The 22,097-nt window shown below is 35.3% G+C and overlaps 1 protein-coding gene across 5 annotated transcripts in view; it reads right to left on the reverse strand.

The window, feature by feature from the left end:
* Positions 1-22,097, reverse strand: part of MGAT4D (MGAT4 family member D) — a 53,567-nt gene that overhangs the window by 7,172 nt on the left and 24,298 nt on the right. Inside the window, exons 6-11 of one of the 5 annotated variants that reach the window (XR_004283315.1) lie at positions 16,412-16,525; positions 14,676-14,751; positions 13,228-13,342; positions 10,299-10,399; positions 4,628-4,735; positions 3,108-3,257 (exon numbers count right to left, since the gene is read on the reverse strand). Coding sequence is in view for 2 of the 5 variants with exons in the window: in XM_032333463.1 (XP_032189354.1) it covers positions 3,258-3,272; positions 4,628-4,735; positions 10,269-10,399; positions 13,228-13,342; positions 14,676-14,751; positions 16,412-16,525 (559 nt within the window). In the remaining 3 variants the exon portion in view is untranslated. Of the gene's footprint in view, positions 1-3,107; positions 3,273-4,627; positions 4,736-10,268; positions 10,400-13,227; positions 13,343-14,675; positions 14,752-16,411; positions 16,526-22,097 lie in introns of those variants that run through there. The other 4 variants (XR_004283316.1, XR_004283314.1, XM_032333464.1 and 1 more) reach the window with 4 other exon arrangements.

Here is a 22,097-nt window from a genome sequence, read left to right on the forward strand (position 1 = left end):
AGAAACGGAGGTGAAGAGGGGGTAGAATTAAGAGGATGGCTTGCAAGTCGCAGTGGTGGGTTAAGCTCTAAATATCCTTGGAACCAGGTGATGATCTTTTCTTCACTCCCGAAGGATAATTCTCTGAAAAGGCAAACAAAGGGTATGTATCTAGACTCAAACCAGGGTAAGGATAATAATGATAAATGGGACAAATAGGGGCACCTGAGTGGCTCAGTCCATTAAGTGTCCGAGTCTTGACTTTTGGCTCAGGTCATGATCTCAGGGTCGTGTTTTCAGGGTTGCAAGATCTATCCCTACGTCGGGCTCCACGCTTGCCAGGGAGTCTGCTTGAAATGCTCTCTCCCAGTCTCCCTCTGTGGCTCCCTGCCCATAAATAAATAAATAAATCTAAAAAAAAAAAAAAAAAAAAAAAAGAAGAAGAAGAAGGAGGAGGAGGAGAAGAAGAAATCAGAACAAATAAGTAAATATTGACAAAGTGAACACCGAAAGCCCAGCTATCTTTGCCCAGTTGGCTCCCCGATTCTCTAGCAAATTGACAAGCCCACGCAGCAAGACTGGGAGGCACTAACACAGGTGATTCTCTGGGAAAGAGCCTAGTCACTCCGACTCCGACAGTGAAACTGACAGGTTCTGCCATGTGCTCAGAGCCTCCGACCAGCTTTCTCCATTTGAACGCACAATCTGTATCACTACATACATGAGAAAAACCTTCAGCAACTTGAGGAACAGAGACCAACAACAACAAAAAACAACTTGGAGGAAACAGAAACTTACAGGAAGAAGAAATTTTTAAAAAATCTTTAAAAAGAAACTATTAAAATCCTCAGAGGGTTAAGTGCAAGCATTTCGATCATAAAATAAGAACTGAGTGTTTAAAGAGGGGACAATGGCATTAGGAGCACAAAAGGGGTTCTTGTCTAAGAACAAGAACTTATTTTAAGGCTAAAATAACAAAAACAATAATCAATCAATGAAAACTGCCCTCCTCCAAAAAAAGCACTAATAAAAAGGATTTAAGACGAAATTTACAAAAATTTTCAGAAAGTGAAGCAAATAGAAAGAAAATAGGAAGGAGAAAGTAGGGGAGAGAGAACATCAATCCAAGGAATCCAACAGTCAAAATAGGGATCCTTAAAAAGAACATAAAAAATAGAGGAGAAAATTTATCAATAAAATAATTTGCGAATATTTTCCAGAATCCAAACATGAGTTTTCACATTAAAAAGCTCTACCAAATATGAATCACAATCAATAAAAATAGACCCATCGTCATGAAACTGTAGAACCTTAAATAAATACAAGACAAATATTAAAGGTTTACAGATGGGAAAATTGTTCTTATACCAAGAAACAGGAATTAAAATGGCTTTAATTACTTTTCATTGGTTACACTCTTGAATACCTTCAAGAATCAGAATTCAGATTTCTTTGAGTAGCCAATCTAACAATTAAGTTTGACAGACTCTAGTAATTTCAAGATGTTTTACTTCTCCAAGAATTCACTTCCTACACAGTCTTTCTCAAGAAATTACTAGAGGATGTGCTTTACTAAACAAACAAGTAGACCAAGTATGATACAGATTTGGGATATAGAAGACAGGAAAATCAACCCCCCGGTTCTTAAGATATCTTCTAGAACTGGTCAGAGGGCTGAAGAAGAGGTATTTTTCAAGATTAAGAAGGAGTAGAAATGTAGAAAGCACTTGACGATATTCAACATTTATCCATGATTTTTAAATGTTTGAATATACCAAGAACAGATTTAGATAATTTACAGGGAATCTAAGGGTGAATTAGTGATAAGTACATTGAAATAAAATCAATTTAAAACTCCAAAAGAAGAGGTGACTCGGTGACTCCGTTGGTTGGGCAACTGCCTTCGGTCAGGTCATGATCCTGGAGTCCCAGCATTGAGTCCCACATCAAGCTCCCTGCTTGGCAGGGAATCTGCTTCTCCCTCTTCTCATGCCCTCTCTCTCTCATTCTCTCTCAAATAAATAAATAAAATCTTAAAAGAAAAACAAACCTCCAAAAAAAGTTGTATAATAAAGGAAAAATAAAGGATATTATGTAGTTTAAGTGAAAATAGCATTTATATTCTCATAAAATCACTGAATACTGAGCTAACCACTGACATAACTATATGGATAGAGTGGAGTTTGGGTGGAATGAACTCTATCAAAGTTAAAATCTTTCATTCATTGAAAGAAAATGAAATTTTAAAAAATGAAAGAGAAAGCCATAAGATGAGACTTGCAGTCAGACTATATATGGAATTATAACAACTCAAAAATAAACAGGTGAACAACCCATTTTTTAAATGGTCAAATCCTCAACAAGACACTTCACAAAACATATACATACATTTCATTAAAATCTGCGTTTTGTAAAAATCTATGTATTTTATATATGTACACACACAAGCAACTAGCAATGATGCTCAACATCATTGGTCATTAAAGAAATGCAAATTAAAATCGTCATGAGATATCAGGATCTGCCGTTTCTAGCATTCCATGCAAATTGAATCATACAGTATATAGTCTTTTGCATCTGGCTTTTTTCATTTAGCAGAATGCAACTTTAGAGATTCATCCATACTGTTACAACTATTGATAAGAATGAGTCTTCAGGGGTGCCTGGTGGCTCAGTTGGTTAAGTGTCTGTTTTCAGCTCAGGTCTTGATCCCAGGGTCCTGGGATGAGCCCAGCATTGGGCTCCCTGCTCAGCAGGGGGTCTGCCTCTCCCTCTGCCCCTCGCCCTCTTTCACTCCTTGCTTGCACGTGCGCGCTCTCTCTCTCAAATAGATAAAAATCTTTAAAAAAAAAATGAGGCTTCAAACTCAAATCTATTGCCTCCAAATTCATTGTATGTCTACAGTATATGATAAAAAAGGAAAGGAAAATACTTATTCATTCTTCTAAAACAAAATATTAGTATATCAGAAAGTTATCTGTATACGATTTTAAAATACACAAAACACGATTATAAATTAAAGCCAACAAATATCTGATAATTTTCTATATATCAGTTTCATACTTACTAAAACAAATATCTGATAATTTTCTATATATATATTTTTATACTTACTATTTTATACTTACTCTATTATCAAAGGCTTAAATTTTTTTATATGATACAGTCTCTTATCCACTATGAAGTAAGTTGAGAGCTAAGACTAATCCTTATTATGCCATTTTTTCCAAAGAATGATGTTCATCATTTTTAAAGAAGGTATTTGAATTATGAAGCTCCTAATAATAAATATCCTATTAAAAAAATTTAAAATAATATAATTAAATAATTAATATATATAATTAAATAATTTTGACAATTAAAATAATATAGATTTTGAAAATACACAATCACATTTGACATATCATTAAATTGTTATTTATTTCTATTTCACGTGGGGGGAGGTATAAAAAAGAAAAAAAGCTAGATTATAATATCAAACTATGAATGATTAGATAAATATTCTAGTCTGTTGTGAATTTACAAAAGGCAAGGTTAAAATAGCTTATCCAGCAAAAAATATAATAGAAGGAAAGAGTCCCATTATAATAGGACCAACAAACAGAATGGCATAGACAGTTTCTTTCTGCATCACCTGCGGCCATGTTTTATTTATTTTCATGGTGTTATTTGTTGTATTGACATTCATAACAGTTAAATTTTCATTATTCCTGGCGCTTGTTTGTTTTGCTTAATGAACACTTTTAATCTAGAATTTCACTTTGCCTAACGGCTAACAGCTAACATTTACTGAATCCACACTATGTTTCAGACAGCGTTCCAAAGAGTGAAGTGCAATAAACACATAGAGATAAGGAGTAGAAAAGGTGGAAAGAGGGCAGGTCATAAAAAAAATGAATGAAATGATGGGAGTATGTGTATGTGCATTTCTCTCATTTTAATTGACAAAGGGTTAAAGCAATCACTTGCTTTGTCGTGTGAAGAAACTAAGAAGGGAGAGATTACAAAGGTGGGAAAACATCTTAAAGATCATCTAATTTAAACTTCTCTTACAGATGAAAAAAGCACAGAGTGTTAGGGCTTGCCCAATATCATGTACATAAACCACCATTACTAAAACCTAGTTGTTTTGATTCTGAAGTCTTTGCTTCTTCTGCCCTACCAAGATGTTAAGTCAATTACAAATAAATTGCTTCCAAAAAAGATGGCAAATTAAAGAATGATTAAAAATCAAACAATACTGAATTTTTATTGATATTTTGTCGATCTCAGTAATCTTAAAGAAGAATGTTGATACATTTCATTTCAATAATAGGAGCATTTTACTTAGTAATATTCTATAACTTTAAATAGTAGACTAAGATGGTGAATTCTATTATGATTTTTAAAACAAGTTTGTCAATTACTTGCATTGCACAGCTGGTAACGGTAAAACAAAGAAGTTTACATAGGCTAGATTTTTCTTACCATGACAGATAACTTGGGTCTTGAAAAGAAAATTGCTCTGCCCAACATACAGTTATCATAAGATGAATTATGTTTAAACAACCATATTTTATTCTCAAGTTTTCATTTCTCCTTTCCTAAACAATATTTTATAAGTTCATGAGACATTGTATATTACTCAAGATACATTTCAAAATCTTACTTTGGAATATTGTTCTTCACCAGGGAGTGATGACTCTATACCCACATGCTGGAAAAGAGAAGGCTTATATTGAATACGAATTTGTTTATTTCGTTCTGCACATTTTTCCTAGGGAAAAATAAGAGAAACAACAATCTTCTGTAACAACCCAAATACTCCTTTTGATTGCATTTATGGGTGGCAGAATTTTGTATTATATTAGTTCTTGTATTATATTAGGTTTTTATTTTGATATTTAAAAATTACATTAAACTTTATTTCTTAACTTTTCCTTCATTAGGATAATAAAACAAGTTGAGATATAAAAAGGTTTTAGTTAAAGCATGTATTTTCCTGAACTCTGCCTTAGAAAATCAGGCTACTTTTATACCAACTATAATCTTCTGCTCCTTTTTTTTTATTTCAATAACATAGACGAAATTTTTTCATATTTTTCTATTTCTCTCAGACTACATTATTCTTTCTCTTTTCATAGTCATTAATTCCTAAACTAAGCTATATCTTCTTTAATTTCTTCTTAAGTATAAAAACACATGATTAAAACGAAGAACCAATATTATATTTTATGAAAAAAGATCTGGTTAACCTCATTAAAATAAAAATAAGAAAGATGACCTGTGATACCATTCCTATTAGAAGACAACATCTGAAATTATTATGATTTTTGATAATTATTTTATATACTGTATACACAGAAAATTCATAAAAATACATCTCAAATTTTTAGACTCAATTTTTTAAAAAGATTTATTTATTTGAGAGAGAGTGTTTGTGCATGCACGCTAGGGAGAGTAAACACCCAGTGGGGAGGGGCACAGAGAGAGGAAGAGACAAAATCTCAAGCAGGCTCCCCGCTGAGCAGAGAGCTAGAGACAGGGCTGGATCTCATGATCCTGCAATCACGACCCAAGCCCAATCAATAGTCAGATGCTTAACTGACTGAACTACACAGATGCCATTTTCCAGTAAAATTAATATAATTTTTATTCCAGTATAGTTAACATACAGAGTCATATTAGTTTCAGGGGTACAATGTAGTGATTCAATAGTTCTATACATTACTCGGTGCTCATCATGGTAATTGCACTCTTACTTCCCCTCACCTATTTCACTCAGCCCATCTACCTCCCTTTGGTAACCTCCAGTTTGTTCTCTATAGTTCAATCTATTTCTTGGGGCACCTGGGTGGCTCAGTCAGTGAAGTGTCTGACTCTTGATTTCAGTTCAGGTCATGATCTCAGTGTTGTGAAGTCAAGTCTGCATGCTGGGCATGGAGCCTGCTTAAGATTCTGTCTCTCCTCTTCCCTTTTCCCTCTGATCCTCCCCCGCCCCCACAAAGAGTTTATTTCTTGGTTTGTCTCCTTTTTTTCCTTTGCTCATTTGTTTTGTTTCTTAAACTGCACATATGTGAGATCATATCGTATTTGTCTTTTTCTGATTTTTTTTCCACTTAACATTATACTCTCTAGTTCCATCTATGTTGTTGCAAATGTTAAGATTTCTTTTTTTGTGGCTGAATAATATTCCATTGGGTATATATATCACATCTTCCTTATCCATTCCTCTATGGATGGACTCTTGGGCTGCTTCCATAATTTGGCTAGTGCAGGAAAATGCGGCAAAAACATAGGGGTGCATGTATCTTTTCCAATTAGTATTGGTTTTCTCTGGGTAAATATCTAGTGTGGAATTACTTGATCATCTGGCAATTCTATTTTTAATTTTTTGAGGAACCTCCATGTTTTCCATAGTGGATGGACCAATTTACATTCCCACAGCAGCACACAGGGTGTTTGTTGTTGTTGTTGTTGTTTTTCTCTCTTTACATCCTTGCCACTGCTTGTTATTTCTTGTGTTTTTTATTTTGGCCATTCTGACCAGTGTGAAGTGCTATTTCATTGTGGTTCTGATTTCATTTCCATGATGATGAGTCATGGTGAACATCGTTTCATGTATCGTTGGCCAACTGTATGGCTATTTATTTATTTAATAGAGAGATTGAGAGAGTGCGCACACAGAGGGAGAGGGAGAAGCAGACTCCCTGCTGAGCAAAGAGCCTGATGTGGGCCTTGATTATAGGGCCCTGAGATCATGACCTGAACCAAAGGCAGACATTTAACTGGCTGAGCCACCCAGTCACCCCTATCTGTATGGCTTCCTTGGAAAAAGGTCTATTCATGTTATCTGCCCATTTTTTCAAATTAGATTTTTTTTTTTTTTTTGGTGCTGAGATGTATAAGTTCTTTATATATGTAGGATATGAACCCCTTATCAAATATATGTAACTCCTTATAAGATTTGTAAATATCTTCTCCCATTCAGTAGATTGTTTTTATTTTTTGAACAGAAGACTTACTTAAATGCATTTCTACTTGGTGCTAACATGTAGGAAAATATTACATTAAATGATTGTTTTTGAAACTGTAAACTAATCATATAATCCTGGGTTAATTTAATTTGAAACTATAGTCAGATAAAATTAGTTGAGGAGTTGAACTTTAGGAAATAGAAATTCTAACATTTGTTAAGTTATTAATAGAAATACCAATGAGATGGTATTATCAAATGCTGGCTTCCCAAATTACCCTCCCAAATAACCTGTTGATAAAGAAAAACTGAGTTCATTGCTTATTGCAGTAAGGGGAAAACTGCTTTTCTAGTGTCTATTCAAGTCTTGTGCCTATTTTTTAATTGGGTTGTTTCACTGTTGTTAAGTTTAAAGAATTTTACATATATTCTGAATACAAATCCTTGCTGTATATGGAATTTACAAATATTTCTTCCTAGTCTATGGTGCCTTATCCTTTGTACTGTAAAATCTACAGTACAAAAGATTTAATTTGGATAAAATCCAATTTAGCAATGAAAAAAAAATAAATGGATCATGGTTTTAGTGTCATGTCAAAGAACTCTTCTCCTTGTCCTGGAACCTGAAGATATTTTTCTACACTTTCTTCTAGAAGTTTTATAGTTTATGTTTCATATTTAGATAGATGATGTATTTTGAAATAATGTTTGTATCAAGTGTGATGTTTGGGTTGAGATCATACACACATACACACACACATACACACAAACACACTTTCAATTAATCCAATATATATTTGTTGAAAAGACTATTCTTTCTCCATTGAATTGCATATGCTCCTTTGTCAAATATCAACTGGCCATATTTTGTGGACCTATTTTTGAATTAAGTGTTTCGCTCCATGGGTCTCTTTGTTTACCTCTTTACTATAAATGTTTGTCTTGCTTACTGTAGCTTTATCATAAGATTTGAAATTGAGTTCTGTGATGCCTCCAACTTTATTCTTCTTTTTCAAAATCATTTTAGCTAAACCAGTTCCTTTCCTTTTTCTTAAAAACTTTAGAATTAGCTTGTCTACAACTACCATAAAAAACCCTACTCAGATTTTGACTGGAATATATTAAGTCCATAAATCAATTTAGGAAGCATTTTCTTATTTACTATACTGAGCCTTCCAATCCATGATCATGGTATGTCTCTTCCTTTCATCAGCAGTTCAAAGTTTTCAGCATATAGATAAACCTACATATTTTGTTACATTTAGATACACACACACCTACATATATACCATGATATCTCTTTCATTTTAATATTGATAATTTATGTTTTGGTGTTTTCTTTGTCAGTTTTATTAGAAATTTATCTGTTTCTTACTTTTTTCAAAGAACCATATTTTGGTTTTATTAATTTTCTCTACTGCTTTTATGTTTTCAGTTCCATTTCTTTCTGCTCTCGTAGCTATTATTCTCTTTCTTCTGCTTGATTTGGGTTTATTTCGCTCTTCTTTTTCTAGTGACTTAAGGTGGAAGCTGAAATTACTAATGTGCGATCTTTCTTCTCTTCTAAGATAATGGTTTCTTCTAAGATTAATTTCTCCATAAGTAGTGCTTTAGTTGCATCTCACAAATTTTGATAGGTTGTATTTTCATTTCATTCAATTCAAAGTATTTTTTAATTTTCCTTTAGAGACTTTTTCTTTCACTCTGGTTTATTCAGGAGTGTATTGTTTAAATTCCACATCCTTATGGATTTTTGAGTTATCTTTCTGTTCTTGATTTTTAATTTTATTCCACTCGGTCAAATTTTAGTCTCATTTTTTTTTGTGATTTCATCTTAAATTTGCCAGCTTTGTTTTATGATACGAGACATGTCTATTTTGGTGTATGTTCTATACATACTTTAAAAGAATATGATTTCGGGGCGCCTGGGTGGCTCAGTGGGTTGGGTCCCCTGCCTTCGGCTCGGGTCATGATCCCGGGGTCCTGGGATCGAGCCCCGCATCGGGCTCTCTGCTCAGCCAGGGAGCCTGCTTCCTCCTGTCTCTCTGCCTGCCTCTCTGCCCACTTGTGATCTTTGTCTGTCAAATAAATAAAAATAAAATCTTTTAAAAAAAAAAAGAATATGATTTCTACTGCTGTTGGACATAGTGTTTTTAAAATATCAGTTAAGGGGCTCAGCAGGTTAAGCATCAGTCTTCAGCTCAGTTCATGATCCCAAGGTGCGGGACTGAGCCTGAGCCCTGTTTCTCCCTCTCCCTTTGCTTGCCACTCCCCTTGCTTGTGCACATGCGCTTTCTCTTTCTCTTTGTCAAATAAACAAATAAAATCTTTAAAATAAAATAGCAATTAAATCCAGATGTAGGGACGCCTGGGTGGCTCAGTTGGTTGGGCAGTTGCCTTCGGCTCAGGTCATGATCCCAGCGTCCTGGGATCGAGTCCCACATCAGGCTCCTTGCTCGGCAGGGAGCCTGCTTCTCCCTCTGCCTCTGCCTGCCATTCTGTCTGCCTGTGCTCTCTTTCTCCCTCTCTCTCTCTGATAAATAAATAAAATCTTTAAAAAAAAAATCCAGATGTAGATGATATTCAATTCTTTTATCTCTTTGCTGGTTTTCTACCTATCAGCTCTGCTGCTTACTAAAAGAGGAGCATTGAAGTCTCCAACTATAACTGCAGACTAATCTATTTTTTCCTTTAGTTCTGTCATCTTTTGCTTAATGTATTTTGAGTTTCTGTTGTTAAATGTATACATACTTCTATGATTATCATATCTTCTTGGTGATTTGACCCTTTTACCAGTACGTAGTATCTTTCTTGATCCCTGGTTAAATTTTTTGGGTTTTTTTTGCACCAAAGTATACTTTGATATTAATATAGCTACTACAGATTTTCTTTGATTAGTGTCTGCAGGTATTTCTTTTTTATACCTTTTACTTTTAACCTATGTATATCATTATATTTGAACTGAATGTGGACAGCAAGTAATTGCATAGTGTTTTTTAATCCATTCTGATGAACTCTCTCTTAATTGGTAATATTTTGGTCATTTATATTTAATGTAAATATCAACATATCTGAATTTACATCCATCATTTTATTATTTGTTTGGGTTTTTTTGTTTGTTTGTTTGTTTCCTTTTTTCTACTTTTCACTACATTTGTGGCCTCTCATTACTTCATTTAGTATGTATAAATGTCAATAAAAGTTTTGGATACCAGAAGTCAAAAAATGAATGCATTCATCAGGTTTAGTTTGGTGAACAAATTTTAGGGAATTACATTAGACAGAGAGTATTTTCCTAAAATATTTTGCATTTACAAAGTAAAGAAATACTCACAGGAGTTTCTCCTGGGTTACACATCTTTACCTGAAAAATGTCCCCCAAGAGCAAGTCTATGGGTTTATCTTTGTAGAACATTAAAAAAAAACGTACAAAGTCAGTTAAGTCCTCAGATTTAAAAAGCTTTCCTATGGAGAAAAAGTAAACAAATCCAAATAACTCTTAAGTGTTTACAAATCCAAATAACAATATATCATAAAATAACACTTATATACAGTTGTTCATTCTATTAACATGAGAAAAGACCCCCCAAATCATTAAAGATTAAATAGATCATATTCTTTCAAAATAAATAAAGCTTTAAGTATTAGTGAAGTTGAAGGATAATAAAACAAAATAATATACATCTGCTTAAGTATTAATGATTACCATTTCTGGGCAAGAAGTGTGAAGCAGGTTTAGTATAGTGAAGCAGGTTTTGTATAGTGAACTTTTAGGCAATTTTGATAACCAATAAGATAAATTTTCTAAATCAAATGAAAGATATATACATAATATTAAAAGATATATAAATAACATGAAAACTATAGGAGCTTTAATCTTTTACTTAATTTTACAGAAACTGATTTATAACCTGACTTTTGTAGAACTCTATCAATCTACCAGATTTTTTTATGTTTAACACTTGTGATTAGAGTACTGTATTATTTCAGTATTTGAGCATCATTTTATACGAATTTTATTTCTATTTCACATTTGTGCTTCTTCAAGATTTGCTGTATTTTAAAGTATGATATTAGATCTAATTGGTTTTTCCTAATATACTACATCTTTAATTTTAAAATTAATTTAATTTTAAAATGAAGTTGAAGGTATAAAATTCAGGTAAATTTTCACTTCAAAGTAAATAGTATAAAAAACATCTAACCATTTAATAAACATGCTGGCAGGAAGTGAGCATGCTTCAGTTTTTTTCACTAGGAGCTGAGCCTGTATGCGTTACTTAGTGAAGTGTATAGTTGTATTTTAATTTTTTTGGCACCAGTATATACAGTGACCAAGTGATTTAATGATAGAAATAGCTGATTCAGTATTTGTGTTTTCCTTATCTGCTGTCAGTATGCTATAAAATTCTGCTTAGCAAACTCATAGTTTTGGTAATATTGAGTAAGAAAATTATTATTATTATAACAACAGAAAACAAAACCCTTATAAACTTAAGCTTAAATAAGACTTCAGCTTTACATATATAGTGCTCCTGTTCAATGTGCTCTTGTGATCAGAATGTGAATATTCTCTATCCTTCTCATACCTGACTTCGGTGAAAAAGATAAAAAGGAATTTATAGTTCACAGTGTAATGTATCAATAAGCTTACTTCCTCTTCAAGCTCATCAGGTATTACTGCTACCTATCATTCTTCTTATTTAAACCAAAGCTGAGCAAAATAAGGTCTTAAAATTGGATTCTACAACACTTAACAAAAAAGTATGGGAAAGAAGGTGATCAAGTAAGTATATGAATAACATTTCACGAGCAGTCAGGGAAATGCTTTACACTCCTCCCAGTGGCAAAAAAAAAAAAGTAGCAGAAAGAATCAAATATTGTCAAGCATATGGAGAAGCATGAACTCCTTCCTACACACTGTTTAGGGGGGTATAAACAGTACAGTCAATCTGCAAAGCAATCTGGCTACGCAGAAATACTGCTACATTCGTTCTCCATGGTTCTGTTCCCGGGGACATATATGCCACTTCATTTCTTTGTGGCAGCAGGGAGTTAGAAGCAATCAAGGTCAACCACTCTGAAGCTGGATATATCAAATGGATTATTACGTAGGGCTTATGCAACAGCAGGAGGAACAATAAACTAAACGGGCATAAATCGACATGTTGGCAGTTTTAAAATCTAGTTTTAAGGACAAAAATGTAAGGGGCATGAATAAGCTTACCACACATCACCTGTTTTTGTAAACTTTAAGCAGGTACAAATGTGATAAACACCAAGTATTGACAGGAATACATGTATATTCATGTGTATTCTTTGAACAGAGTAGAGCACAAACCTGTTGGGGGGTGGGAGGAAGTGGGAGTAGGGACTGGGCCTAAAATAAAAGAATAAAATAAGAGAAGGCTCCTGCATGAAGAAACAATGATGTGCACCATGAAATGAATAAGGTCATTCGACTTGCTACCTCAAAGTTCAAATAAAAGGAAAAGTATAGAAGGAAGAGTGGAGAGAGTGGAAGGAAGCAAAAGAAAATTCATAGAAGAAATGGTTTTAAATATCACATCATGGGCACAATTTTAGGAACTCTTGGTGGTGGGTCCAATTCATATATTTTTATACTTTTCTAGGTAGGTCAGCTTTGGCATACCGGAGGTGACAAGGAATTTAGTACAGGAGTCCTAAGTTAGAATTCCATCCAGAGAATGGAATTCTAACTTAGGACTAAATAATTCTTTGAGATTCTATGAGATTCTATGTAATCTGAAACTATTTTTCTACATAAAATCGAGAAGTACGCCTTAATCACTGATCTTGCAGACTCTCAGCAAGCACTTAGCAAGTGGTATCTTTCCTGCATTTTTATAACATATATGTATATGTCAACCTGCTAATCTATATTGTCCATCTAGGAAAAAATTGGTTTGAAAATACATTTTCTGAAATCCAGATACTTGAATTTGATCTTATCTTAAAAAGTATCTTTATAGAAATCATGCCATTCCTTTCCATTTATTAACAAACTGATAAGTTTTTTAAGGTTTTATTTATTTATTTATTTGAGAGAAAGAATAAGAGAAAGAGAGCACGAGAAGGGGGAGGGTCCAAGGGAGAAGTAGACTCCTCACTGAGCAGGGAGCCCAACGTGGAACTCGATCCCAGGACTCCAAGGTCATGACCTGAGCTAAAGGCAGTCGCTTAGCCAACTGAACCACCCAGGCATCCCAAACTGATACGTTCTTAAGAACTTTTAAGATTATTGTGTGCTTAAAAATAGATATATTGTTTACCTATGAATCCAAGAATTGAAAACTCAATATAAAACCAATTTTTGGAAGTGATATTATGCACAAAATCTGTGATTTTTGTAAGGTATGTCTTTTTAGCTATGATATCATCTTCTAGCTGGAAAAAAAAAACAAAAAGTCATTAGTAACTTTGATACTTCCATTGAATGAGTTGCATTCATTTGAGAATTGAAAATACTTTCAACAGCATACACTGAAGAAAATGTTTTTATGAAGTTAATTTTATTTTTAGTTCAAGTTGCTGAGGGTTTTTACTGTTAGTTTTCACTTTTGGATTCTGAGACCAGAGATGATAGGTTTCTTTCCTAAATAATAATATGGAACACTCAATCTAAATCCTCACTGAAAAAAAAAATGGCTTACCTGAATCCATTTTCATCCTTACAAATACTTCCGTTTCTAATTTAAGGCCAACTAGCTTTATGTTCAAGATGACAGGTGCCAAGTCCTATCGCCAGAGAGGGTGGCTGGCCAAGAGATGACAAAAGGGAACCAGCACTCTCATCCACCAGCAGCTGGGTAGAATGATGGTGCTCATAAGCCTAAGAATAGTTCTCCCTAAGAGAGGGGGAAAGGAAAACTAGAATTTTCCTTTCTTTTAAATCTGATATATGTGTGATCTATGCACTAAAAAAACCTCCTAAATGATTCAGAAAAATGTGAAAGCCCTCAAGCATATGACCAGAGCACAAAAGAGAACGGCGTTGTTGTAAATTGGGAAGAATTCATTGGCTGGATCTCGTGTTTCTGTTACATTCCACTAACTAGGAATCAAAAGATTTTTTTTTTTCCTCCCAGTAAAAGAGAGGACCCTGCTTCGGGCATTTTTCTAACATTCTCTCTTCTCCAATGATGTCTTGCAAACTCTTTTTACAACTACATATTGTCACACATAGTAAGGCGTACACTCACTGCTGGGAAACATAACACTATTATTTAACAATACACCAGAATTCAGGGAATTCAATCTATATATAATTGCTTTATTTCAGAAATACAAAAAGGCACTGTAACGCTGGGTTGAACATACAATGCAAGCCTATGTAGGGTACCAATGGTGAGCATACATACTGTCTGACATACTGTAAGTGCTCAAAATACGTCTGCCTAATGTAAGAAATTTGTGGGAAGAGAAACGTAAGGAGCATAATTTCTATTTTTTTCCTAATTTGAGAATTTCTTTACAGTTTGCTTCAGGTAACTAAAATTTCCTTTGTTAACTGTAAATCCAGCAAGAAGACTTATATAAAATCAACTTTAAACTTCCTTTTTGGAACTTAAATATATTAAGTATTTCCTGAATACAAAGTAAGGTGGAGGAACATGATGAGGAAGGAAGGAACCAAAAGAGAGAAGGAGAATATAATACTTCCACTTTAAATTACACACACACACACACACACACACACACACACACACCACAGTCTTACCTGTAAATAATACATGGCCTTGGGTTGGGCATATAGCATCAAAAAACAAAAATCCAGTACTTGTTTGATACGCCAACTAAAGACAGCAATAAAGTCTGTTAATATTTGTCATTATTATATAATTTTTATTTATAAGCGCACTTCAGTAATTAAAACAATTTTTTATGCTTTGCTAACATAGAGTACTATCTACAGTAAGTGCAATAATATGTTATATTGAAAAGTTGTATTAAAATGTTTCCCATCTTTATTCAGTGGACCTTATCTGCCGTCACTACACTAGGAGAAGCATAATCTACCTATTTTATGTTTTGGTTGGATTCTGACCTGTGTAGTAAAGTTAATAGTATCTCTGGTCTTAGGTCTTGTTCAAATAAAAATAAGAAGAAACTCTATTCTAATTTAATACTAAGCTAGGTTTAGGCCACTTCCTGAACACACAAAGAGCAAGACACAATGCAGTTCTGCCCTTCTGAGTTCCATAATCCAGTATGAAAAGACAGAAAAGTAATAAAATCAGAACGATTAGGTAAGTGCTCTACAGCGACATTGGCAATGATGACGTAAAATAAGATGGGACGGTGGATCGGGAGGCCAGGCATTCAGTGGGAGGATCAGTATTGCCAAGACATGAAATGCACGAGAAAGTGGTATCACCTTAGATCCAGAGCACCGAGAGAGGATGGAAAAGCTGCTGATGGGAAGAGACAAGATCAGGAAGGAAACTTTGGACCTGATCTCTTATGAAAAAGGTATTCTGGCTACACATGGAGAATGAACTGGAAGAGAGGCCAGGCTAGGCTAGATCATGGATGGCCTCCATCCTCCAAGGCAGAGGAATGGAGACAAGGGGGATAACGCAGAGAGAGATTGTTTAAAATAAATAAATAAATAAGAAATGATGATGGAGACACAAAAAGCAGAAGGAAAAACAGGACCTACAATGTCTCCCAGCTTTATGACTCTAAGAACTGACTACTGAATTCAAAGCAAAGGAAAATCCCTAAGAGATTTCCAGATTCTGACATACCATTTATTACCATTAAAAAAAACAGAGCTAATAAGTTTTATGGGATCAAACTTTTTTCTGAATTCTGACATTTCTTTTACTCTAGTAATTTTGAGGAACCAAATCATTACACTTCTTATAATATCTATGACATTTATAATCAAACAATAGTGATCCTTTATACATGTATAGACCTTTTTTCAAAATTATTTCATAAATATTTTATTTTATTCTTACAATGACTTTTCCAAATATATATTGTAGATTTTATTATGCACAAGAGAAAGCAGAGGAAGGTAAGAAGACAAAGTCTAAACTACCTGTCTAGGATGACCTATGGCAAACAAAAAAACTGGAACTAGAAGGTACCTGTAATAATTTATAACCCCAGGCTTTCCCCCTTCCTTACACCCTTGCTAATTATTGGCTGAAAACGCAAACACAGATACTCAGTGGTGTGCTGGTGGCAAATGTTTTAACAACTGATTCTTCAGGGAGTAGTGTGAGGGTGAACCACGGTTTGTGCTTTGCCCATCTCCGTGGTGTAAATGCTCCTACCATGGCTGATTTCATGCTACCGACTTGAAGCTGCTGGACACAGACTGGGAAGAGCTGCACAGTCAGCTCTTGCGAGCTAATGGGAGCTGGCTGTGGTTTGTGATGGGGTCTATTGGATGCCTGTTCCCACATTACATCTGATGGGGTTATTTAAGGTAGTACGTCATACCTCTCTGATCTTCCGGAGTCCTCAGTTGACTGCTTGACGTGGAATATGTTTGGATAAAAAAAGGCAGGTATTGAAATGATTTCTAATGATCCAGACCTTAGTTGTCTTTCGAATCTGTAAACAGAAGTAATTGGAAGCTTGCAACTTAATATTTGATTTACCAAAATAACAGATATTTTTAAAAAGAATGTCTTTGTGCATATCCACATAACATTTGTATTTGAATTATTTCACATGTTAATACATGATATCCACATTTTGAAACTAATACTCTTTAGTCTATTTCTTTTACAAATTAGTAAGCAACCTAACAAAGTTTAAAAATACAGTATAAAATTAATTTCCTTTTGTAAAAATTATAGGCACTTTGAAATTTTGCAAGTTTACAATCAGGTATGTACTCTAAAAGATTCAAAATAATGGAACTAACGAGTTAGCATAGAACATTAGATGACTTTTTAAAGTGCATAGTTTTGAGTTTAGTAAACATCCTATTGAATAACCTCATGGCTGCTTAATGAGTGTGACTTGCCCACAAGTCATTGGATGACTATGTATGCTTTTCAGAATCTTTAAAGTTAATATTTATAGACCAACAAGGATATTATTAAAATGCATTAAATATTGCTCACAAAACCTGTAATACACATCTTGTACCATCAAGGTAAAGGACAGGACACACCAGGTAGAGCATTAAATGGTTTTCCTTTAGACATAGATAATATGACTTTAAATGAGATTTAAATTTAGGCATTATATTATTTATTGAAATGCTAAAGTCTCAAGAAAATGTTTGTTTTATGCTAATAGGTGAAAAAGCAAGATGGGGTTTTATATGCACAATCTCTATTATGTGCAAAATAAGTAGTCCTCACTTTGCACAGTTCTATTATGCATGAATCTGTTACCATGTGTCAATTAAATACCAGCTCTCCCTCAACAACACCGGTTGAATTTGAGTTTTCACACTGGGATAACCGTGAATAATTCCATAAAGCACGAACTTGCTTCTGACTCTTCAGTCCACAAATCACTACATAAATTGCATATCATCACCTCACCATCTCACTGCTCCTTTCAGAATCTGTGGGTGCCCGATCACTGCTACTCTGTTGTTCAGTTTACTTACAGACAGCAAAACATGTGGACTTGTTGCCTCCTTGTGCCATTGGAATGTGGACAATTGTATTCCTTTCATTTGCATTTTAAATGGTTTCCAGATATTTCCTAATAGGTATGTATCATGAGCATGAGATAGCAGCAGCAACCTCCAGCAGTGCTAGAGAGAATGTGAGACCCAGAAAAGGGTCTCTACCAATTTTGCATCCTTCACTTAACACACTTTGAGCAAGTCATTTACTTTCTCTAACCTTCAGTTTCTTCATCTGTAAAACTGGGATAGCAATACATATCCAGGTAAGGAAAGAATTCTTCTACAGACATAGATTCTTCCCGGGCTCTATGTATCAATGGAAGAGTTATTGTGTGCTTACTTATTTATTTTTTTAGGTGGGAGTGTAAATGGGTGAGTACAGGGGATGAAAGGCTTACTGGCTCTTCTGATTTTATGGTATATCAAATAGAAAGGTTTTTTATTTTTTAAAAGATTTTATTTATTCATTAATTTGTCAGAGAGAGAGAGAGAGAGCACACAAGAAGGGAAAGCAGTAGGCAGGAGAAGCAGAACCCCCTGCTGAGCAGGGAGCCCAATGTGGGACTCAATCCCAGGACCCTGGGATCATGACCCGAGCTGAAGGCAGTTGCTTAACTGACTGAGCCACCCAGGCATCCCCGAGAAGTTTTTTAAAAATCCATTTTAGTATGTTCCTTGAGGAGTAGAAAATATTGGTGTGGAAGAAAAGAATGAGGATTTCTATTTGGTTTGGGGTAAAAATCACTAACATAATAGCTACATTTTTAAAAGTTAAATTGTGTAACTTTTTATAGCAATTTAGAATAGCAGAGGCAAGTGAAAATAACATTAAGTTGCAGTATATACAATCACAAAAAGTTTGGATTACAAATGCTTGTAAGTAGATTTTATCCTCCAGAAAATTTCAGGCAAAGTACCAAGGCAACAAAAGTCAAGTTACAAATAATTTCTATCTTTTTTTTTTTTTAAAGATTTTATTTATTTATTTGACAGACAGAGACCACAAGTAGGCAGAGAGGCAGGCAGAGTGAGAGGGGAGGAAGCAGGCTTCCTGTGGAGCAGAGAGCCCGAGGCGGGGCTTGATCCCAGGACCCTGGGATCATGACCCGAGCTGAAGGCAGAGACTTTAACCCATGGAGCCAAATAATTTCTATCTTGATGGTATAATTTCCCATTACTAATAAAGAGAAAGATTCCAGGCTCAGTTTTACTCAGTCTGTCTTAAACAAGACCTTTGAAATCCTGTGTGGGGACACCTTTCTAGGATTCTTTAAATCTTTTCTAGCTTATTAGGTTATCGTTAGCATCAAAAGTTCTTGAGATAATGATACCAGAATTGCTAGCTGCCAGTGACTAGGGAAAATGGTATAACTATACATTGTTGCCATTATAAATGAATGATTCTACCTTGTGATTATAAAAAAGTGGAAACCTTATAGCTGTATAGTTTTATATAAAGTAATAGTTAATATACAGTTTCATATAAGGCTATATATAACCTTAGTTGGGTCCTTTAACAATTACAGTCTCAAATTTAAGACCAATAAAATACAGAGCAATCTTTCATTAACCCCAATGAACAGACCTACCAAAGACTTTTGGCTAAATTAAATATATAAAAATTTACGTATAGAAATGAAAAACTATGAGTTTACATTAACTTAGATACAATCTCACTTAAAATTGCATATTCTATAAGATCTATTTTTAAATTATAGTTGTATTCTATTCTCACAAAAAATAAAATAATTTTATTCCAACTCTTTATCCTGTATTGACATCAACATTCTCATCATCACGAGAATCTCTTTTTGAATCATCTGACATCATTCTCTGGCACACATGATCATTAAGTCTTACTAAAATTCTAGTTAGTGACATTGACTGTACATTTTATAGCAAAACATAAGTGTTTTTATACACCAAGTAGTATTTTTATTTGTGATCTCCACAAGTAACCATGTACTGTAATTTTTTAAGTCATCTTCAAAGGATTTCAAAACATATCCCTAGAAATTGTTTGCAAACCTCTGCCTTCTTTGTAACGGATTCTGTGAAGACTTCCTTATAAGGACACCAAACTAGCATAGATTTAAGTCATTTCAGGCTAATGTGTCTTCTTCAAACAGTGGTTTATTATGCAGAATAAAGCAACCAAGAGAGGCTATCCTGGAATATGAGAACATTTTAAGGATTCAAGTATGAGATAACTTCTTTCCCTGAGGAATCTTTTTTGGGTAAAATTAGACATACAAGGGTGTTTTGGTTAATCTCTACCAGTTCTATCTCCCTTCACACACATCATTTACTTCAAGGCTTCACTACCATCCTCAAGGTCAAGTTCACCCATTCTCAACATACTTTCTTTCACAGAGAGAAGAAAATCCTTTAAGGAGGGAATGCTTTCATTTCACTCTCCTTTCTCAAACTATTTTTTCCTACTCCTTCACCTGTTTCTATCTTTTTCCCCTAAACCTCCTGCCATGTGTACCCTGCATCCAACCCCTCCCCAACCCCCATAGACTTTATTCATCAGCTTCCTCCCATCCATGAGCAATGAGTGCAGGTATAAAGTCACTCCTGGGGCTCCCATCTCCAGACCCACCCCGCCAATCACAAGTTTTCCTTTAGGCTGCTGTGCTTCAACATCTCTCCCCATCAGTCCAGCTTGCTGAGAATAGCCTAATTCAATTCTTTACATCTTTAAATTTTATTATGAAAATTAACACACACAGACACAAAAGTGGTATTATAATGAATCCCTGATCACTTGATTTCAATAACCATTACTTTTGTTTAATCACACTTATTTCATCCATTCAGCTCCCTTTTTCTTATTGAAGTATTTTAAAACAAATCCTAGATAATCAGTTCTCACCCTTTAAATCTTCAGTGTCAAAATCAAAAAAAGCACATTTATTTACACAACCAGAAGCCATTATCACACCTTACAAGGCTAAGAATTTTAATATCACATAATATTCAGTTGATATTCAAATAAGTCCAGCATCCTAACAAGTAACTAATGGATGAAGACAGGGGGTGGGGAGGGGGTGCTCCAGGGAGTATCAAGGTCCTCTCATTATAACCAGTTATTTCTTCCTTCTTTTTAAAACTTATTACCCACACCAGTCATTTCAATTCTTCTTTTTTCTCTCATCTATCTTTTTTCACAGAACTGGGTCAACTGTCCTATAGAATGTGATTACCACGGATTGCTTCCTCTGTTCACTGTGCATACTCTACACTGGCTTTCAGATTACACTAAAGGTTGTTCTGTCTTAAATATATGATTTCACTCGTATGTGGAATTTAAGAACAAAGAAGACAAATATAGGGAAAGGGAAGGAAAAATAAAATAAGAGGAAAACAGAAAGGGAGACAAACCATAAGAGATCCTAGTCAGAGGAAACAAACAGATTTGCTGGAGGGGAGGAGGGGATGGAGTAACTGGGTGATAGGCATTAAGGAGGGCACGTGATGGATTGAGCACAGGGTGATCGATGCAACTGATGGGTCACGAAATTCTACCTCTGAAACAGAAAAAAAAAAAAAGGAAGAAGAAGGCTGTTCTGTCTTGTGTGTTACATTGTATTTTGGAGGGCAGGGGGCAATAATCTGCTCTAGTTATTTCACAGCGGATTTCATTTGCTACACAACAGAAGCCACAGCATGTCTGACTGCCTTAGCGGCAGTGATGCTGAGATTGGTCAGGGGTTCAGGGGAGGGCATCCGAGCCCTTCCTGCCAGCTGCGCATCTGGCCTCAGCCCCACTCTCACACTCCGCTCTGCTGGGACTGCAGGGCCGGGACCTCTGCAGGCCACAAACCCAGCCCCCCTGCTTGCTAGCTTCCAGGCAGGTTCTGCAGATGGCAGGCAGTATCAAGAGATTAGAAGGCAGTAAAAGAGGAGGTTTTGCTTCCTACTCTGGGGTTGGGGGAAGCCTGCAGCAGCAGCAGGAGGAGGTCGTGGACTGGATATAGTGCCCAGCTCCGGCAGCAGGCCAGCGCTGCCATCCGGGCATTTTCCACAGCGCAGGAGCAGGGGCGGCCCAGCATTTGCTGGGGGGTTGGGACGGCGGGAGCGGGGGGGTGGCTATAACCCCAGCACCCTTTATACTTCTCTCACTTCCTTTCTTCTCTTTTGTTCTCTCAGCCCCTGTCAACACTTTCTTGACCAATTCTCTGTGCTGAATTCCCTCTATCTGAATGACCAAAGGTTTCCTGTTTGGAGGCTGGCTGGCACACCTTACTGGTAAAGAGCCCTGTCCACATGTCCCTTAAGGACATGCCTGAACCAGCTGTTTCGAAATGGTGATTTTCTAATTCCATTCATTCTGCAGTTATTAGCTAGAATTTTTTTTTTTTGACGAAAACAATTTTGCTCCCCCCCCCCCTCCACCCCTGAACTATCTGGTAATGAAACAAAACGAAACACCTTGGTGGCGAAGCCAAACTTGTCGGATGGCCAGATTCTGCTTGAAGGCCGCGTTTGCGACCCTGGTCTGTAGCATGAAGTGCATCATGCTCAGAC

The sequence above is a fragment of the Mustela erminea genome, chromosome 2 (assembly GCF_009829155.1).
Source record: "Mustela erminea isolate mMusErm1 chromosome 2, mMusErm1.Pri, whole genome shotgun sequence".
NCBI lineage: Eukaryota > Metazoa > Chordata > Mammalia > Carnivora > Mustelidae > Mustela > Mustela erminea.